Source organism: Phocoena sinus, chromosome 13, assembly GCF_008692025.1.
Source record: "Phocoena sinus isolate mPhoSin1 chromosome 13, mPhoSin1.pri, whole genome shotgun sequence".
NCBI lineage: Eukaryota > Metazoa > Chordata > Mammalia > Artiodactyla > Phocoenidae > Phocoena > Phocoena sinus.
The window spans coordinates 59,877,242-59,899,307 of record NC_045775.1 but is presented as its reverse complement, the minus strand read 5'-3'; the positions used below and the strand labels follow the sequence as shown (position 1 = coordinate 59,899,307).

At 40.2% G+C, this 22,066-nt stretch overlaps 1 protein-coding gene across 5 annotated transcripts in view; it reads left to right on the top strand.

The window, feature by feature from the left end:
• The window catches only part of C13H2orf42 (chromosome 13 C2orf42 homolog), a 41,802-nt gene extending 20,434 nt beyond the window's left edge, over positions 1–21,368 (top strand). For 3 of the 5 annotated variants that reach the window (XM_032652903.1, XM_032652905.1, XM_032652904.1), the window contains exons 5-10: positions 1,067–1,171; positions 3,787–3,891; positions 6,822–6,929; positions 10,483–10,583; positions 11,921–12,083; positions 20,219–21,368. In XM_032652903.1, the coding sequence (XP_032508794.1) occupies positions 1,067–1,171; positions 3,787–3,891; positions 6,822–6,929; positions 10,483–10,583; positions 11,921–12,083; positions 20,219–20,427 (791 nt within the window). In that variant the 3' untranslated portion in view covers positions 20,428–21,368. The remainder of the gene's footprint in view (positions 1–1,066; positions 1,172–3,786; positions 3,892–6,821; positions 6,930–10,482; positions 10,584–11,920; positions 12,084–20,218) is intronic. The other 2 variants (XM_032652906.1, XM_032652907.1) reach the window with 2 other exon arrangements.
• The last annotated feature ends 698 nt before the right edge of the window (positions 21,369–22,066 follow it).

Here is a 22,066-nt window from a genome sequence, read left to right as displayed (position 1 = left end):
GGTAAAATCAGTGTTCTTCAGCATGGCTAGTGTAGTGTAAGTTGCTTTAATCATTTGTAGTATCTGTTAAGAACCTTAAAAAATGTTCCTACCCATAGAGGGAGTATTGCTGCAGGTGGGTCAGAGGGTCAGGCACAGGCATTCAGGTGCTGGGAAGCTGGAGAAAGATGGAGAAACGAAGCGACACGGTTATTTCTGTGATTTTGAGGGGTAATTCTGGCAGCAATAAAGAGCAGAGATCGTGGTTAAATGTTTGATTATGGGTCTTTCCCAGGAAAATTTGAAATTAAAAAAAAATTTTTTTTACCCTCTAACTCAGTAATCCCACTTCTAAATAATCTTTTTTTTAAGGAAATAATCCTTTGTACAGGAAAAGCATTTTGTCCAGAGATGCCTATTGTGTAGTTATTTATAATATTGAAAAATTTGAAACAACTGAGGGCCAGCCACTGGGGATAGTTAAATGACCCGTGATAAACCACTTGATAGAATACCAGGTAACCATGAAAAATGACTATAAAGAGTTTGGAGAAATGTTAGCTCACTCGGGTAGCCAGAGAGAGTACATAATGCTCAGTTCAATTTGAATTTCAGATAAACAGTGAATAATTTTTTGGTATAAGTACTTCCCATGCAATCTTTGCAACATATTTATACTAAAAAATTATTTGTTTGTTTGAAGTTCAAAAAAATTTTTTTTTGCTAAATCTGGAAATCCCAGTATATTTAGAGCTACTTAAAGCACAAAACCAGCAAAATAAACTATTTACAAAAAAGAAAATGGACAGTAGTTCACCAGAAAATTAATAGTGATTGTCTGAAAGGTGGGAACAAAGGGTGAAGTTTTTTCTTCCTTTCACTTCTAGTCCCCCCACCAACTTCCTGTAAAGAGTGTGAGACATTTAAAATGTTATGTATAAAGGCTAATGCTAATTCTTTCTAGAAACTGAAGCTAACTTAGAAATTAGCAAAGACTTTTTATATGTTTTAGACTTCAGAAATTAATATTGAATCGATTTATATTCTGCAGACATTTTATTAAACACTATAATGATTTGTCGTTTAGGTGCACAGATGAACAGTTCACTGCTGCCTCAAGATGCAGTGAGCAGTAATCTAAGGAAAAGTGGCCTGAAAAAGCCTGTGGTTGCTTCTTCATTAAAAAGGCAGGGTAAGTTTCTCTTCCCCAGGATAGGCTAAAGAGTTGGAAAATCATCCTGAAGAAGCCCAGACAGGGGACTTCCCTGGTGGTCCAGTGGTTAAGACTCTGTGCTACCAATGCAAGGGGCATGGGTTGGATCCCTGGTCGGATCCCACAGGCTGAGCAGGGTGGCAAAAAAAAAAAAAAATGATGCCCAAAGCAATATAATCAAAAGAAATGCTGCATATTGTCCCCCTAGATAAATACTAGCAGGCACTGAGGCTAAGATCTGTGCTGTCAGTCCCACTGGTCTCGAATCAGTCTCAAAACCAAATTGTCTTTTTTTTTTTTTTAAGATTTACTTATTTATTTTTGGCTGCATCGGGTCTTAGTTGCGGCACCTGGGATCTTCGTTGAGATGTGCGGATCTTTCGTGGCAGCGCGTGGGCTCTTCGTTGTGGTGTGCAGGCTTCTCTCTAGCTGTGGCGCACAGGCTCCAGGGCGCGTGGGCTCTGTAGTTGTGGCATGTAGGTTCCAGAATGCATGGGCTCTGTAGTTTGCGGCACACGGGCTCCCTAGTTGATGCTCGCGAACTCAGTAGTTGTGGCAACTGGTCTTAGTTGCCCCGTGGCATGGGGTATCTTAGTTCCCCAACCAGGGACCAAACCTGCGTCCGCTCTATTGTAAGGTGATTTCTTTACCACTGGACCACCAGGGAAGTCCCCCAGTTTTTTTTTTTTTTTTTTTTTTTTTTGGGTGTATTAGGTCTTCGTTGCTGCACACAAGGCTTTCCCTAGTTGCGGCGAGCGGGGCTACTCTTCATTTTGGTGCGCGAGCTTCTCATTGCGGTGGCTTCTCTTGTTGCAGAGCACAGGCTCTAGGCGCACGGGCTTCAGTAGTTGTGGCGCACGGACTTAGCTGCTCCGCAGCATGTGGGATCTTCCCGGACCAGGGCTGGAACCTGTGTCCCCTGCATTGGCAGGCGGATTCTCAACCACTGCGCCACAAGGGAAGCCCCCCCCCAAATTGTCTTTAAATAACAAACGCAACAAAAATTACTGACATGTTTTGGCAGCACATATTTTGTAAAATATTTTCCTTTTGTTGCTGATTACCCATATGCAATTTGGTATAGGGGTTCCAAATTGAAGAAGAAACATATCTTACAATTATACTGATAAATATTTGTTGAGAAAGACAAATATAGTCTGTTCTCCAAAGTTAGTGAACTTTGAAAACACCTAAAAGCAGTAACATTTAAGAGACAGAATGACTTAATTTGAATATAACTTATAAATTTATATATGTCAATTTTCTACTCAGAATAGTTAAGCTTGTAAGTTTGGGGGTCGACATTTTCTTAACTCTCATATACTATGGCTGGGTGATTAAAAATTAGACATTATCCCTGCCCTCATACTCTGGTTTTGAAGACAAGACCGATACATAAATAGCAAACAATACAAGACCAAATCTTAATTAATTAATTAATTAAGAACTTACACAGTCCAAGAATAAATGTTTTTGGAAGGTCAGGAAGTAAACAAATCAAAAGTATCTGGTAGGGCTTCCCTGGTGGCACAGTGGTTGAGAGTCTGCCTGCCGATGCAGGGGACACGGGTTCGTGCCCTGGTCTGGGAAGATCCCACATGCCGCGGAGCGGCTGGGCCCGTGAGCCATGGCCACTGAGCCTGCACGTCCAGAGCCTGTGCTCCGCAGCGGGAAAGGCCACAACAGTGAGAGGCCCGCATACCGCAAAAAAAAAAAAAAAAAAAAAGTATCTGGTAGAAGATTTTAAACAAATTTTTATCACTTTGGTGCAAAGAAAAAAGAAAATAGCTTTTAATCCAAATTAGCACTATATGCATTTATTTATGAGAATTGTAACTTAAATGAATAGTCGTTTTGGCATCATTATCTCTTTATAAAAGGGAATAGGGCTTCCCTGGTGGCACAGTAGTTAAGAATCCGCCTGCCAATGCAGGGGACACGGGTTCGAGCCCTGGTCTGGGAAGATCCCACATGACGCGGAGCAACTAAGCTTGTGTGCCACAACTACTGAGCCTGCGCTCTACAGCCTGCAGGCCACAACTACTAAAGCCTGTACGCCTAGAGCCTGTTTTCCGCAACAAGAGAGGCCCCCGCAATGAGAAGCCCACGCACCACAACGAAGACCCAACGCAGCCAAAAATAAAATAAATAAATTTATTTAAAAAATAATAAAAATAAAAGGGGATATATACTTCAGTCATATGAAAACATTTCAGGAGAAGAAATAGAATAGAATGGTAGGTCATTGGGTATATAGACATATTCATCAGGAATAGGGCCAATTAATGGCTCTAAAACAGCCATTATACAAGGCCGTTCTTCAATTTGCAGTTTGATGTTGAAAGACTGCAAATCTTTTGTGGTTAATAATCTTAAACCCATTAGTCTCTCAGAGCTTTCTATTCCTTTTTTTTACTAGTTGGATTCTTTAAAAGAATCCTGCAATATTCCATTTCACTTATTGTATCTACTTTCTTTGAATTTCAGCTTGTTCCTCTTTTACGTATAAACTCCTTAGCTTTTTCAAACTTCAACTAACTGTTAAATTCTGTAAGAAAAACATTAATGAAGAGTTTTGTTTTGTTTTTCCCTAGGCTGTAGTCAGCTGTTAGATGAGGCACAAGTGACCTTATCCTTCCAAGACTGGCTGGCCAGTGTCACAGAACGCATCCATCAAACCATGCACTATCAGTTTGATGGTAAGTATTGGTCATCCAACTGGGCTATTGCTGAAGGTCGGAGAAATGAAAGTAATTGTGTTATAGTTCTACTTTGTTTTGATAGAAAAAGTAATTGGGCTTTAGTCTAGAGTGCTCTGGGCTGCAAGAGAGTAGAAATCTAAATGAAATAAAGGAATAATCACATAATAAAAATGCAGGACCAGCAAAATGAATTTAGAGATGGAAGAGAAAAACCACAGCAAATAATAAGTAAAGGTAGAGAGCCTTGGTCTTGGGGTATGCATGGGTGTGTATTTGGTAAGGGAGATACCAAAGCCTTAGAAGATTATTCTAATCCTCACACTTAAAGCAAGGGAGAAAATAGTTTAGAAAAAACTCTAAACCTGTGAGACTAAGACAGTCATATAAAATTACACAGACATGCTAAGGAAGATTGGAGAACACAAGCTGGATTTGGGTTGATCATGATAGCCTCATAGAACCTCAGCAGTTTCAGAGGTGGACCATCCACCCAAGCCTTGCCCATTGCCTTAAAAGCATCCTTGATGGATGATTTTCCAGGCTTTGTGCAGTGATGAGCAGCTCACTGCTTTTTGAGGCAGCTCATGACATTGTTAGACAGTGAGAACTGTGAGGAAGGTCTTCCTCATACTAAGTGGAAATGTTTGCTGATAATACTTCCTGTTGGTTCTAGTTCTGTGCTCTAGTCACACGGAATAAGTCTGTTCCCGTTTTCAAATAACAGTCCCTGCCACTGCACACACCCTTTGCTCTGCCTGACAGGTCTTCTCTTTTCCAAGTGATACATCTCAGGTCTTCAAACACTCCTCGTGGCATATTTACAAACCTCACATCATTTTGATGTTCTTTGCTGAATATGTTGAAGTTTATGAATATCATTTTAAAAATAAAGCACCCCAAACTGAATGGTAGCCCAACAGCAGACACTCAGTAGGAAGACATGGGTTTTGAAGGATTAGATCAGTTGTGGCTTCATGGTGAAGGGACAAGAATGGAGGTGTTGAAATACATGCTTAGTTTTATTTATATTAATTCAGAATAAATAAAACCTCAGAAGTTACTTTTTAGAAAAACAAAATAAGCTAGAGAAGGTTAAAGAGAAAGTCTATGTTTTTCTTTTCTTTTAAAAATTTATTTATATATTGTTTTAAATAATATAATAAATACCTACTAACCCACCTCCCAGAACTTAAAACAGAACATTGACAATAATGTAAACTATAAACTGTGGTCCTTTTTCATCCCATTCCTTGTAACACCCCCTCTCACCATCTCCATTACCACCACCTTTGTCAAAGTCACCATCAGCTCTCTCCTGGACTGTGATTCTATGTCTTTTACAAGGGCTTTTCAAGATTAATTTACCTAAACCCTAGCATCCCATCAGCTGAGTTGTGGTAAGTTAGCAGTTTTAGAGCTGTAATGATCTCTGCAGATCATAATCTAATTTCAATATGAAAGATTTTAAAAACCTTTCTGTAGTGACTTCTCTAAACTGCCCCGATATTAATATTTTAGTGGCTTGGGACTTCCCTGGTAGTCCAGTGGTAAAGAATCTGCCTTCCAATGCAGGGGATGCTGGTTGGGGATGCTGGTTCGATCCCTGGTCGGGGAACTAAGAACCCACATGCCGTGAGGCAACTAAGGCCCGAGCCCCTCAACTAGAGAGCCCACACGCTCTGGATCCCAGGCGCCACAACTACAGATCCCACGCGCTCTGGAACCCATGCGCCACAACTAGAGAGAGAAAACCCGCACGCCACCACTAGAGAGAAGCCTGCACACCGCAATGAAGAGACCGCGTGCCGCAACGAAAGATCCCGCGTGCCGCAACTAAGACCCGATGCAGTCAAAAATAAATAAATAAAAATTAAAAAATAATTTTAGTGGCTCAAAAGCAGTGACAGTTTTGTCATTGGCATTCTGCATTCAATTAAGTAGGTAAAATCAATTGATAGAATGTAAAACCTTAATATGGAATTCTAGAAAACCTTTCATTTTCATTTTTCTTGGCTTGATCTTTATTTCAGAAAGGCAGGTGAACTGTCTTTAAGAACTACACCTTCTACACGCAGGTGGAAGCTACATGTTAAGCCATGTGGTTCTGGATGTTTTCCCTCTGTTGGAGCTTGCTTCTTGGGCAGAGTTTTTAAGGAAAACTCTGAACTCTTTCATCCTCTCCCCTGAACACTCTTTCTGTTGACCTAGTGTCTTGCAACTTTTTTTTTTCTTGCTACTTTTTAAAGGAGGTTTGTTACGTATTTTCAAACAGTTTGCCTGTCTTCACATCAGAGAGGAGACTGATGCTTATTGGATAAAGTGTCCTAACTTTGCAGTCTCTGGCATTGGCAGTCCTGACCATCTGAGAAAATGCAAACAGCAGGTGCCTGGGATAGTGAGCAGCAGTGAATCAAGTTTACCTTCTCATCTCAGCCTCAATGTTCTCATCTCATTTCATGTCCTCTTTAAAGGGAGAAGTCTGTGCTGTGGCAGTGTTTACAAAATTAGGGATTTGAAAAGTTATCTTTGGTAGATGACAAGAGTGTGCTGTATTTGTTCTTAATTGCAAGGGGTCAAGAGTAGGGCAGGCGACAGTGCTTGACTCATAAAGGTCAATCAAAGCCTTCTTTTTGCCTCTGTATAAAGAAATCTCAGGGCTTCCCTGGTGGCGCAGTGGTTGAGAGTCTGCCTGCCGATGCAGGGGACGCGGGTTCATGCCCCGGTCCGGCAGGATCCCACGTGCCGCGGAGAGGCTGGGCCCGTGAGCCATGGCCGCTGGGCCTGCGCGTCTGGAGCCTGTGCTGCGCAAAAAATCTCAGTGGTATTTTTAGTTATTACTACCCGTCAATTCCATTTCTTCCACCTTCCCCTACACACCAGGAAGCCCACTGAGTTTCTTTAAATGAGCTTCTTCTTATTTCCTATAGGCAAACCAGAGCCACTGGTGTTCCACATTCCTCAGTCCTTTTTTGATGCCCTGCAACAGAGAATATCCATAGGAAGTGCAAAAAAACGGCTTCCCAACTCTACCACAGGTATGGGATTTTTCCTCAGGAATAGCAATAGATGTCTTGACCTTAGAGAATAATGTTTGGAAAAATTGTGTGGAATTTTCATGATTAGGACTTCCAGTTACATGCTCAGAGCATGAAGCCTTAGTCCATCAGCTCTTAGAATAATGATCACACTCTTCAAAGGCCCCATGCTTATGCTAGTAAGAGTTGATGGAAAGATTCCGAAAGCACAATGTTGGTAAAAGAATCACCGATGAAGCACAATGAAGGTGCCCACCAAGAAGCTGGATATTTTCTAGATATGAACCAATTTCAACAAAAGCATTGCAGTCACCAATTGTTGTTTGGGCTGGCTTCTTGGAAGCATATTACAGTATGTGTCAAAAGCTAAAACTTGTTTTTCACGATTCCCCATTTATGATGAAGGGAGATTTTATTTTTAGAGTGATTCTCAGGCTTAGAACATTTTATAATTATAGTATTCTGATACTTATTTCTTGGTTTTATATAATATCTTTCTACTAGAGATCTCAAGATACTTATTTGGTAGTATGAGGAAATAAGGGAGAGAAAAGGAGAAGGAAAAGATTGCTCAGGGACAAATAGCCCAAGAGTAACTACAGCTAGAAATCAGAGCTATTTCTTCAGTAAATTGTTATTTGATGATGTAATAGGGACTGAAGCGTTTCTGTTTGTTTGTTTTTTGGCTGAACCATTCAGCATGTGGGATCTTAGTTTTTGATTGGGGATCGAACCTGTGCCCCTGCAGTGGAAGCTCAGAGACCTAACCACGGAACCTCCAGGGAATTCCCAGGACTGATGTTTAATTCTGTCTTTTAATAGGTCAAGCTGTGAATCTCTCTGTTTAGGGCCATAAAAATCTCTGTCTTTACACCTTATCTTATCTATCTGACTTTTGAGACAGTATTTTTTTTAAATAAATTTATTTATCTTTTTTTTTTTTTCGACTATGTTCGGTCTTCATTGCTGCACACGGGCTTTCTCTAGTTGCGGCGAGCAGGGGCTGGTGGCTTCTCTTGTTGCCGAGCATGGGCTCTAGGCACGTGGGCTTCATTAGTTGTGGCACGTGGGTTCAATAGTTGTGGCTCACAGGGTCTAGAGCACAGGCTCAGTAGTTGTGGGGCACGGGCTTAGTTGCTCCGCAGCATGTGAGATCTTCCCGGACCAGGGCTCAAACCCGTGTCCCCTGCGTTGGCAGGCGCATTCTTAACCACTGTGCCACCAGGGAAGTCCCTTGAGACAGTGTTGATGCTTCCAGTTTAAACTTTAGGCCTGGAATTTCCTAGCAGTCCAGTGGTTAGGACTCCACACTTCCACTGAAGGGGCATGGGTTCGATCCCTGGTCGGGGAACTAAGATCCCGCATTCTGAGTAGTGCAGCCAAAACAAAAACAAAAACAAACCATTTTAGGCCTAATACATTAATTTTAACCCATTGCTTAGATCTTTTGGGGTCCTTCAGTGGAACCCCTTTATAATCTGGGAGGCAGGGCAATAGATTGGCAACCACATGAGCAGGCTTAAACTCTATGTAGTTATTTTAAGGACTATGATTTGACCTCTGACTTATCTAAAATTGTAAGAGGCTGTTTTATAATAGAGTCCTCTGTGTGTAGACTTACCAAACAAACAAGTTGCCAAGATGTCAAAAATCAGTAGTATCTCAAAAGAAGCATCAGAGACTTTTTATAGCAGAAATCCTTATCATTTGATTCATCACATTTCTGCCAAAACTCTATTATAGATTTGCTTCTAGAATTCCTTTTTTAGGGAATTCCCTGGCGGTCCAGTACTTAGGACTCAGCACTTTCACTGCCGGGGCTAGCTTCGATCCCTGGTGGGGTAACTAAGGTCCCTCAAGCTGCGTGGCACGGCCAAAAAATATATCTATTGGGTTGGCCAAAAAGTTCCTTCGTTTTTAAAATAAAAATAAAAGACACATTTTTCATTTTCACCAAGAACTTTATTGAACAACATATTCACCCTTTTGTTCCACTACCTTCTGCCATTTTTCAGGCAACTTCATAATCACACATCTTCCCAAAACTTTTTATCTTTTTGAGCAAAGAACTGTTCTAGGTGTCTTTTACAGTCTTCCAGGGAATTGAAATTTTTTCCATTAAGAGAATTCTGTAAAGACCGAAATAAATGGAAATCTGAAGGTTCAATGTCTGGTGAATACGGCAGATGAATCAGAACTTCCCAGCCAAGCTCTAACAGTTTTTGCCTGGTCATCAAAGAAACGTGCGGTCTTGCGTTATTCTGATGGAAGATGAAGCGTTTTCTGCTGACTAATTCCAGACACTTTTCACTGAGTGCTGCTTTCAGTTGGTCTAATTGGGAGCAGTACTTATTGGAATTAATCGTCTGGCTTTCCAGAAGGAGTTCATAATAGAGGACTCCCTTCCAATTCCATCACATACACAACGTCACCTTCTTTGGATGAAGACCGGCCTTTGGTGTCGTTGGTGATGGTTCATTTCACTTGCCCCATGATCTCTTCCATTCCACATTATTGTACAGTACCCACTTCTCATCACCCATCACAATTTGTTTTAAAAACAGAACATTTTCATTACGTTTCAGTAGAGAATTGCATGAGGAAATACAGTCAAGAAGGTTTTTTTCACTTAACTTATATGGAACCCAAACATCAAAGCGATTAGCATAACCAAGCTGCTGCAAATGATTTTCAGCGCTTAATTTGGATATTCTGAGTATGTCGACTATCTCCCGCATGGTATAATATTGATTGTTCTCAATTAATGTCTCGACTTGATCGCTATCAACTTCAACTGGTCTACCCAACTGTGGAGCATCGTCCAGTAAGAAATCTCCAGCACAGAACTCCACAAATCACTTCTGACACATTCAATCAGTCACAGCACCTTCTCCATACACTGCACAAATCTTTTTTTGTGTTTCAGTTGCATGTTTACCTTTCTTGAAATAATAAAGCATAATATAAGGAAAATGTTGCTTTTTTTCTTCCATCTTCAATATTAAAATGGATACACAGAAATTCACCAATTTTGATGTTTTTTTTAAATGCAACTGATATGACAGTTGTCACCATACAATCTAACAAGATTGTTTCAAATGAAATTAAAGACCACTAGGCAGGGCTTCCCTGGTGGCGCAGTGGTTGAGAGTCCGCCTGCTGATGCAGGGGACGCGGGTTTGTGCCCCGGTCCGGGAGGATCCCACATGCCGCGGAGCGGCTGGGCCCGTGGGCCATGGCCACTGGGCCTGCGCGTCCGGAGCCTGTGCTCCGCAAAGGGAGAGGCCACAACAGTGAGAGGCCCGCATACCGCAAAAAAAAAGACCACTAAGCAATACTAGAGCCATCTTACGGAAGAAAACGAACAAACCTTTTGGCCAACCCAAAACATATGTGTGTGTGTGTGTGTGTATAAAATACGTTTTTTAGAGGACTGAGATTCTATAAGGCAGGAATATCACTTCACTGAACTCTCCAGAAACTGGATAACAAATTCAATGAAAGAGCATGTTATTTTTCGATAGTCTAATTTTACCCCCTTTTTATCTTGAAGCTTTTGTTCGCAAAGATGCTTTGCCACTGGGAACCTTTTCCAAGTATACCTGGCATATCACGAATATCCTGCAAGTTAAACAAATCTTAGATACCCCAGAGGTAAGAGTTTATTTCTCCAATAGTGGGAGGGCAGAGAGGGGAAGACAGGGAAGCAAGTGCGGGAAGTATGTTTGCACCAGCTCCTTGAGTCATGGACACCAAAGAGAATTCCTTTTTTTCATACTAAGAGATTATTCAGAAATATTCATGGCTTTATTGTTCCAACTCTGATTTTAATAGGTATTCCCTGTAGCTTGAGGATGTATCTTAAATTGGAGTATCCTTTTTTCTTTGCCTTTGGGATCAGAAAACAGGGATGTTCCTTCTTGTAAATTAAATAATGATCCCCTTCTAGCCATGGTAAGCCCTAGGTTAACTGGCAAGCAGCTAGAAAGTATATATATAATTTGAGATGATATACTATTTGTGAAGTCCGTGGGTCCAGCACAATTCAGTGTTCCTCTCCAAACTGCAATTTCGCTCTCATTAGAGAAATGATTCTTAAGTAGTTTGTGTCCTTTCTCACAGGGGCAATATTAGACATTTTTTTCAAGCAGATCCTAAAAATGTGAGGATTTTCCCTTCCTATGATAATGGAATAGTGTGGAAAACTCAGCATCGTGTGATTTAATACATTAAGATTAGCTGAATTGCAAGGCACTGTTATATTCAGAAAAATAAATTGTTTGATAACTATAGAACTTACATGGGAACTTTAGGAAAGGCCTATGTTTGCACTAAAGACACCTGAGGAACTTCTTTAAATGGAGGATGTCGCAGAAACAGCTTCTAGCCTGAAAAGGGCGGGGTTCAGGGAGGCACTGCAGCAGCCCCAGAGCAAAGTCAAGTCATGGAGCTTCTGTGTTGCACGTTACTTACCTGTATCACCCCATTCAATCTCACAACCATGCACTGGTATTAACAGTATGTTGCAGATGAGAAACAGGCTATGAGAAGCTCAGCCTGCTGTTTAGTGGCAAAGGCAAAATTCAGTTCAAGCTCTGTCTGGCTTAGTCCCAAGGATGGTGGAAGCACACAGGATGTGAGGTCAGCTATAGGTGCTATTGGTAGGGTTTTTAGGAGAAGATTGTTGCTAGCAGAGCAGTAGGGGAGGGAATAAAACTGATTTTAGAGCAGGTCTGTGCCAGTAGCAGTCATGTGACCATGAAGGTATTAGGCGTTCAGTTCACTATGGTTTGGGAAGGGTTCAAATGAAAGTTACAGAGAGAAAAGGAAAGGCAGAACTGTTGAAAAAATTTACTTGAAAATACAAGGGGAGATTTTAGTTAATTTGAGTGTACTTAGAAAAGAATGAATAAAATCTGTTGTCATCCAGTGTTTGTCTACTTTGAAAGTTTTTCCTTTCTCACCTTTCTTGGTATTGTCTCCACATGCAGATGCCTTTGGAAATCACCCGGAGTTTTATCCAGAACCGGGATGGGACTTATGAGCTGTTTAAATGCCCTAAAGTAGAAGTAGAGAGCATAGCAGAAACCTATGGTCGTATAGAAAAGCAACCAGTGCTGCGACCCTTGGAACTAAAAACTTTTCTCAAAGTTGGTAAGTAAATTGGTGGTTTCAATAGCACACCTTCCTTTGAGGGTCACCTGTGTGTATTACGCTGTCCTCGACTTTGGGGCTTGACCTTGAACAAAGAAGACACATTCACACATTTTGTAAAGGCAGTCATGGAATAAAGTGTTTTGTTTCATCTGAGCCAGTACTTTAAAAATAAAATTAGAGGGCTTCCCTGGTGGCACAGTGGTTAAGAATCTGCCTGCCAATGCAAGGGACATGGGTTCAAGCCCTGGCCTGGAAGATGCCACATGCCACAGAGCAGCTAAGCCCATGCACCACAACTACTGAGCCTGAGCTCTAGAACCCGCAAACCACAACTACTGAGGCCATGTGCCACAACTACTGAAGCCTGCACACCTAGAGCCCGTGCTCCGCAACAAGAGAAGCCACCGCTATGAGAAGCCCACGCACCGCAATGAAGAGTAGCCCCAGCTCGCCGCAACTAGAGGAAGCCCATGCACAGCAATGAAGAGTAGCCCCCGCTCACCGCAACTAGAGAAAGCCAGTGCACAGCAACGAAGACCCAACACAGCCAAAAATAAATAAATTTATATAAAAAAAAAATAAAATCAGAGAAGTAATACCTGTTCATTATACAGAAATCATAGATTTCATTATAGAGCATAAAGGAGGAGAAAAATAAAAACCACCTGTAATCCCACCCACTATAGATGACATCATCATTAAGATTTTGGTGTATACCTTTTCAGACTTTTTTTTCTGTGCATGAAAAGGGTTTCTAGGGGCTTCCCTGGTGGCGCAGTGGTTAAGAATCTGCCTGCCAATACAAGGGACACGGGTTTGAGACCTGGCCTGGGAAGATCCCACATGCCGCAGAGCAACTGAGCCCGTGCACCACAACTACTGAGCCTGCGCTCTAGAGCCCGCAAGCCACAACTGCTGAGCCCGTGTGCCACAACTGCTGAAGCCTGCGTGCCTAGAGCCCGTGCTCTGCAACAAGAGAAGCTACTGCAATGAGAAGCCTGCGCACCGCAACGAAGAGTAGCCCCCGCTCACTGCAACTAGAGAAAGCCTGTGCACAGCAACAAAGACCCAACGCAGCCAAAACTAAAAACAAACAAATAAATAAATAAATTTTAAAAAAAAAAAGAAAAGAAAAAGAGTTTCTAAAACATGGGATCATATCTTAGCAGCTTTTTTCACTTAAAAATATATCATGAACAGCTTTCCATGTCTGTCTTCAACATTATTTTTTAAACTTTTTTTATTATTATAAAACATGTAATATAAAACTTAACATTTTAACCTTTTTTTTTTTTTTTTTTTTTTTTTGCGGTACGCTGGTCTCTCACTGTTGTGGCCTCTCCCGTTGTGGAGCACAGGCTCCAGACGCACAGGCTCAGTGGCCATGGCTCACGGGCCCAGCCGCTCCGCGGCATGTGGGATCTTCCCGGACCGGGGCACGAACCCGTGTCCCCTGCACTGACAGGCAGACGCTCAACCACTGCGCCACCAGGGAAGCCCCCATTTTAACCATTTTTAAGCTTAAGGTTTTCTGGCATTAAGTACTTTTGCATTGTTGTGCAACCATCACCACCATCCATCTCCAGAACTTTTTCATCTTTCTCAACTGAAACTACCCATTAAATACTAACTCTGCATTCCTGCCTCCCCCCAGACCTGGTTGCCATTCTACTTTCTGTCTGTATGAATTTAATGACTCAAATTAGAATCATACAGTCTTTGTCCTTTTGTGACTGGCTTATTTCACTTAGCATAATCTCTTCAAGGTTCATCCACATTGTAGCATGTGACAAATTTTCTTTCCTTTCTAAGGCTGAACAATATTTCATTATATGTATCTACTACATTTTGTGTATCCATTCATCTGTTTGGATACTTGGATTGCTTCAACCTTTTGGCTATTGTGAATACAACATTTTTAAACAGCTTCATAAAATTCATTCGTTATCTCACTCTAGTCAATTCTGAATTTAAGTTGTTTCAAACTTTTCGCTATTATGAACAGTGCTTCCTTTTATAATTAACTTCCTTTGAGACAAACCTTTTATAGCCTTAATTATTTCCTAATTTATTTAGGATATTCTTTCGGGTAAATTCTTAAAAGTTAAACTGGAGGGTCAAAGATTATGTACATTTTTAGGACTTTTGATTGTTTTTGTCGCGCTGCCGTCCAGAAAGATTGTAATATTTCTACAGTTTACTCCTGCTAGCCATGCGTGAAAGAGTTTCTCTTTTTATTTTTTACTTTTGGCTGTGTTGGGTCTTCATTGCTGCCCATGTGCTTTCTCTAGTTGTGGCGAGCAGGGGGCTATTCTTCATTGCAGGGGGCTACCCTTCATTGCGGTGCATGGGCTTATCATTGCGGTGACTTCTCTTGTTGTGGAGCATGGGCTCTAGGTGCGCGGGCTTCAGTAGTTGTGGCATGTGGGCTCAGTAGTTGTGGTGCACGGGCTTAGTTGCTCCGTGGCATGTGGGATCTTCCCGGACCAGGGATCGAACCCATGTCCCTTGCATTGGCAGGCGGATTCTTAACCACTGCATCACCAGGGAAGTCCCCAAGAGTTTCTTTTTTTAATCTTTATTGATTTGATAGCCAAAAAATGTTCTATCATTCTTTTAATTTGCATTACCCTCAAATGTTAATGAGAGTAAATTTTCATATTAGTCATTTGTATTTGATGCATTGCTTTTTCTTTGTCTATTTTTAACTTGGGTATAATAATTTAATAATAATAATGACAACTATAACAAGTAGCACTTAATGAGCACCTACTCTGTGCCAGCTTTTATTTTAAGTTCTTTACCTAGATTAATCCATTTAATGCTCATCAGCCCACTCAGAGGTGGATTCTGTGATCCCCATTTACAGATGAATAAACTGAGGTCAAGAAAGGTGCAGTAACCTGTCCAGAGTTACACAGCTAGTAAAGTGGTGGAGCTGGTCCTCAACTCCAGGCAGTTTTGGACTCCAGAGCCTTCACTCCTAGCCATCCAATACTCACCTGTCTTTCTACTGACTAGGCTATAAGCACTGTCAGGGCAGTGAACTGTGTCACCAAGAAATTTAGAATTTATAATTATTTTGTCAAATTCTTGTGAAATATATTTTTGGCTGCTCTTGGGAATAAGATATTTATCATGTGTCTAACTTGTTACTGCCAATGTATGGAAAGCTCTTGATTTTGATATAATTACTATCAAATTGCCCTCCTTAATGAGTTCCTAGTAGCGATGATAGTTGTTTACCTGTTGTTTCTGGGAAATCAATTATATCACTTGAAAAATAATGATAATTTTGTTTCCTATCAAATGTTTATATCTCATTGTTTTTTTCTTGTTAAATTAGCTACAACTTCAAGAGCAACAATGAACAATACTAAAGCTAGCAGCTGAGATTTTCATTTTACTATAGTAAAACTATCATTTTTACTATAGTAAAAACTCCTCCAGCATAGCATTTTCCAACTCTGTCTTGAAGAAGAGATAATGATAAGTATGCTGTGAAAAAAGTGTTCCATGATCTGATAAGTTTGAGAAATGCTACATACTGTATTTCTTTGATTCTAAGACCCTTGATTCTAAGACTCCCTGAACCCTTGTTCAGTCAATTTTGTAATAAATTTTTTGCTGGGAAAAAAAACTTTGCCACATGAGAACTTCCCTGGTTGTATGATATACTCAGATCGCAGATAATGTTACAACTGGAGTAGGGAAGCAGTAGGGAGTAGTGTCTTAGAATATAATGTATCCCTCTTAGTAACTCATCCTATAAATTTGCATATTAAAAAGATCCTGAAATTAAAATACCTGTTGAACTTTATTTAACTTAAGTTTTCCCCAGTTTATTTGACCGGTCAACACTTTTCAGGGGAATACCATTAGCATTTCATAGAATTTTTCTGGGAAAAGCTGCTCTGTGTTTCACTATTAAATAATGAACTATTGGTTATTGATTTCAGATAAAATTTTTTATTATAACAGCATATCATATTCTTGGTTTATTAAGTATTTTTATTAGGAACTAGAATTGATTTTTTTTAATGTAGTTGTTTTTTAAATTATTTTTATTTATTTATGTATTATTTTTTGGCCTCACCACATGGCTTGTGGGAGTTCCCCAACCAGAGATTAAACCTGGGCCACAGCAGTGAAAGCACCGAATCCTAACCACTAGACCACCAGGGAACTCCCTAGAATTTAATTTTTTGAAATACCTTTTTTTTTTTTTTTTTTAATTTTTGGCCACACCCCACAGCACGTGGGAACTTAGTTCCCCGACCAGGGATCAAACCTGTATCCCTGCTTTGGAAGGGGGAGTCTTAACCACTGGACCACTGGGGAAGTCCCTTGAAATACCTTTTTACCGTCTTTTGAGAAACCTCAAAAGATGAACTGTTTTGACCCAAGTGCAATGAAATTTATTTATTTTATTTAAGTATAATTGATTTACAATGTGAATTTTATGAATAAGTGTCTAATATTGAAGTAATCTTGCCTTTCTGGAATAAATCCTGTGTGGTCTTTTTTATTTTAATATGTATTATGTAGAGTCTATTTGCTAATACTTTATTTAGGATTTTTTCTTATTGATTCATAAGTATTAACTGCCTACAGTTTCTTTTTTGGAGGCTATCTTTTTTGGCGTTTTGTAATAGTTATATAGAAAATGATTTTAGAAAGCTTTGGACCAAATTAAATATCTTGGGGGGAAGGGTAAATTGGGATTTGGGATTGACATATACACACTACTATATATAAAATAGATAACTAATAAGAACCTACTGTATAGCACAGGGAACTCTACTCAATTCTCTGTAATGACCTATATGGGAAAAGAACCTAAAAAAGAGTGGATATGTGTATACGTATAACTGATTCACTTTGCTGTACAGCAGAAACTAACACAACGTTGTAAATCAACTATACTCCAATAAAAATTAATTTAAAAAAATAGCTTAGGAAATATCTGTTCCTTGAATGTTTGAAAGAATTTATTCTCTTGGACCTAAACTTTACTTGCAGGCAGTTCTCTAAAAACTTGTTTAATTTCTTCTGATTTATATTTGTACTCACGGTCCCTACCTCTTCTTTAGTCAATTTTAATTGTTTTTTTCCCAAAAAATTCTCCTATTTTCATCCAAAATTTAAATTGTGTACATTTTTATAATTTTTGGTATAGAGGATAATCACATAACTTTTAAAACCTAGGTCTATAGTTATATACTCCAAGAATTTTTTGTCTTTTTCAAAGAACTGGCTCTTGTATTTATCTGAATGTCTGTTTTGAACTATTTTATGCTTTTGTCTGTAAAAATTTCTCCTAACTCTTTAAAAATTTTTTCTAACACTTTCTTGGAATTTTTTAATTTTTATACCTTTTGAAATTATCAGTTAATTTTTAAAATTCATGTTTGATAATAAGAACATTTAAGGTTCTTCTTCTTATTAATATCTAAATAGTCTCTAATCATAGTTTAGTTTCTCTGTGTCCCCAACACTTTGTATTTAAAATTTCCAGTTGGTTGAGTTGGTTTGATTTTTATATTCTTAGCTATCAATTTCTACTTTTATTATTTTGAGGTCAGAAGATGTGCCTTTTCGATTTCTATTTATTTTAGGGATTTAAAAATATTTTCTCACTAACCTAATATATGATATTAATTTGTGCTAGCAAAGATGTTATTATTTATCCAATGTAAAGTCTTGTGTAGCTTTAAGACTTATACAACTTAGATAGCAGAGTTGTGAGACAATTTCCTACTACAGTTATGTTTCTCTAAATGTCTTCTGATATTGCAAAAAGCCTTTGAGTATTGTAATGCAGTGTTTTTGGTACATCAGAGTTATTGACAGATGTCAATGAAAATATATTGTCTAGTCCATTTGGGCTGCTATAACAGAATACCATAAACTGGGTGGCTTACAAACAACAGAAATTTATTTCTCACAGTTCTGCGGGGTGGGAAATCCAAGATCAAGGCACCAACAGATTCGATGTCTGGTGAGGGCCTGCTTCCCGGCTCAAAGACGGCCATCAGCAGTCTTCACTTTGTGTCCTCACATTACAGAAAGGGCAAGGATGTCTCTGGGGTCTAAAATAAGGGCACTCATCTCATTCATCTGCCCTCATGACCTAATCACCTCTCAAAGGCCCCACCTCCAAGTACTATCGCATCGGGGATTAGGTTTTCAATTTATGAATCTTGGGAGGATACAAAATTTGGGAGAAATTTTGGGAGAATGTAGATTCAGTACATAGCAATACTTTATCAATGTAAAAATAACATTTGCCCTAAATTCATCTTTGTTCAATATTACAAGTGACACCAGCTTTCTTTTGTTTTACATTTTTCTGATGTTTGCCATCCTTTTAACTTTTTTGTGACACTTTGTTCTTATTGAATCTCTTATCAATATTATATTGTTGGTTTTGATTTTTCTCCAATTTCAATAGTTTATCCCCTTTATTATAATTGATAGAGTTGGTCTTCTGTCTCCTTGTTTTGTTCTTCTGTTTTGTGCTAAATGGACTATGTTTTCTATGCTTAATTGTCTCCATAGTTTTGAAGGTGATACCATATGCTTATTTTTAATTCTGCTAGTATTTTACATTTTTTCAAAAGCATTCTTTAACCTGAGTTTTTCACGTTTAAATCTTTGATCTTCTGGACTTTATCTTGATGTAAGTTATGAGGTAAGATTCTGCCTTTTATTTTCTTCCAGATAATTATGTAGTTGATGCACACCATTTGTTATAAGAAACACTCGTGGGTTTCCCTGGTGGCGCAGTAGTTGAGAGTCCACCTGCCGATGCAGGAGACGCGGGTTCGTGCCCCAGTCCGGGAGGATCCCACATGCCGCGGAGCGGCTGGGCCCGTTGAGCCATGGCTGCTGAGCTTGCGGGTCCGGAGCCTGTGCTCCGCGGCGAGTGAGGCCACGGCAGTGAGAGTCCCGCGTACTGCAAAAAAAAAAAAAAAAAAAAAAAAGAAATAAACAGTTGTATTTCTTGTACTAATTGAAAGTGCCACTTTTACCTTATCTTAAATTCCTGTTCTTTTTGTATCAATTTTGGATCTTTCTGTTTTGTTTTGTTAATCTGTGTAGACATATGCCAGTACTTTTTTTTTTTTTTTGCGGTACTTGGGCCTCTCACTGTTGTGGCCTCTCCCGCTGCGGAGCACAGGCTCCGGACGCGCAGACTCAGCAGCCATGGCTCACGGGCCCAGCCGCTCCGCAGCATGTGGGATCTTCCCAGATCGGGGCACGAACCCGTGTCCCCTGCATCGGCAGGCGGACTCTCAACCACTGCGCCACCAGGGAAGCCCCACACTCTTTTGTTATTATGGATTTGTAATATGTTTTAGAACCATGTAGATTTTAAGTCTGTTTCTTTCTAGTTTCCTTGAAACCTTGACCTTTTCTTGATAGTCTCCCTTTTTAACCTCATCCAGCTGTCTTTTCCTCTTAGTCTGGCTGGGCTCTCCTTGTGATTCTTTTGGCCCTATTTTCATAAAAGCTGGGTCTTATTTTATTTGAGGATGCCAGACAGTTCCCTGAAACTTTGTTTTGGATAGATACAGCAGTAGTCACTTTTCCCTTCCCTTGATTCTTCTTGTTGGCCCCCCGTGCCTTTTTTTTTCCTCATATAGTTTTTTTTTTTTTTAACTTCTTTTTCATTTCCTTTTTTTTTTTTTTTTTATTTCCTTTTAAAATTTGTGAACAGGGTAAGATCTGTCCAGACTCAATTTTTTTTTAATTTTATTTATTTATTTTTGGCTGCATTGGGTCTTTGTTGCTGCGCGCAGGCTTTCTCTAGTTGCGGCGAGCGGGGGCTACTCTTCATTTCAGTGCGTGGGCTTCTCGTTGTGGTGGCTTCTCTTATGGCGGAACACGGGCTCTAGGCACACGGGCTTCAGTAGTTGTGGCACGTGGGCTTAAGTAGTTGTGGCACACGGGCTTAGTTGCTCCGCGGCATGTGGGACCTTCCCGGACCAGGGCTCGAACCCATGTCCCCTGCATTAGCAGCAGATTCTTAACCATTGTGCCACCAGGGAAGTCCTGTCCAGACTCAAATTTATTTTGGAATTGTACTAATCAATCTTTTTTCTTTTCTTTTGTTTTGTTTTCTTCAGGCAACACTTCCCCAGATCAAAAGGAGCCAACACCTTTCATCATTGAGTGGATTCCAGATATTCTTCCCCAATCCAAGATTGGCGAGCTGCGGATCAAGTTTGAGTATGGTCACCACCGCAATGGGCATGTGGCAGAGTACCAAGAACAGCGGCCCCCCCTGGACCAGCCCTTGGAACTGGCCCCTCTGACCACCATCACTTTCCCTTGAGGCAAAACAAAAGGGTCTTTCGCTGCTAAATTTGCACATCCCCACCCTTTGACAACTTTAAATACTAGTTAGGCACTTAGATGGCTCTGTTCCTTAGTGAACTACTCTTAGCTAAGATGCGGTTTCTCAACACATTCAAGTGGATTCTGTTGAAGAAAAACTCTTCTTGTACATAGCCCTTTTGGTGCTGCTGTGTATAGTCTTCATTATAAATTGGGTGGTATTCCTGGCTAGTTTTTGAAGGAACAAAAAGAAAACCAGCCCACATACCTTCTCGAAGGACTCACCTTTAGAGTTTGTTTCAACCTTTTCCTAATTCTCTGAGAAGTTAGCAGCACTTGCCTTACACCAACAGTGTTGGAAAGTTAATAATACCCTGGTTAGGAAAGAAGGTTGATGATCATCCTGGCAGAATTCCAGTCATGCCCTTTTATTCTCTTCTCAAAGCACAGTGTCACTAGTTTTTCCAAATTATATCTCATGTTGGCCTAATTATAAAATTATAAACCTTTCGGGAGATTCAGGTGATAGTAAAACAGGAAAAAGAGATCCAGGTGTCAAGGCAGTATTTGACTTTTCAAACTAATGCTTGTAATTGCTTGTTTTCTTGATTTTTCTTTCCTTCTTTACTCTCCAAAAAGTTTAACAGGTGGTAAAATTCAATTCCTATTTTTTAATTCATTGATCACAGAATGGAGATACACTGAAAGACACAGAATGAAAGCCTGCCTTTAAGGAGAAAAGAAGGGAATGAACATTTCCTGTTTGCCTACTACATCCCAGGCATTTTCATTTAGATTCTCATTTGATCATTTTTCTCATTTAGTCCTCATCATTCTTTGAGTTTAGCCATCACCCCTTCTTTTATAAATTTAAACAGTCTCTTTGAGATTAAGTATCTTGCTGGAAACAGCATTAAAAATGTTTCATTTTATTCCAAAGTGCATGTTCTTTCCACTCTGTCATGTTGCCTTATAATATAAATTCCTTATAATTCACTGTCCTTGGGAAGACAAGAAAAGTCCTTAGGTAGGCTTTTTGTTTTGATTGCACATAACAAAAACCCAACTCTAACCAGCTCAGGCAAAATGCGAATGAATGACTGGGCTGGACAACCATCCTGGGGTGGAGCTGGGGTGTGGCTAGGCCTCAGAACCCCTGCAGCCAGGGTCCATCTGACCCATCTCCACCTCTCCTGAGGCTTCACTCTCTCTCAGCAGAGAGCATCTCCTTCTGGTAGGAATTCTGGCTCCTAATGCACCTGAAAGTATGGCTTTCACTTCCACACTAGAGCAGGATTGACTGCTCTACTCTCCCTGATCCAAAGTCCAAAATCCCCAAAAGAAAGGCTCTGCTGGGCCTAACTGGGGTGGGGGTGGGGGAGTCTGTGATCATTTTTGGTGAAAGGGGGAGCTGTGCCCTTACAAGAGGGGGATGGGTAGGCAAATTAAGGGTTGTCTATCTACGATTGAGGAGCTAGCTTGTGTGGAGAGCTCCCAAGTGCTTCTGACAATGGGGAAAATCCTTGAGGAGAGTCCAGAGGTCCATGGAGAATGAGACCTGTGCTGGGCTTTAAAGGAGAGGAAGGTGGGGATTCCCTGGCAGTCCAGCGGTTAGGACTCCACGCTTCCATTGCAGG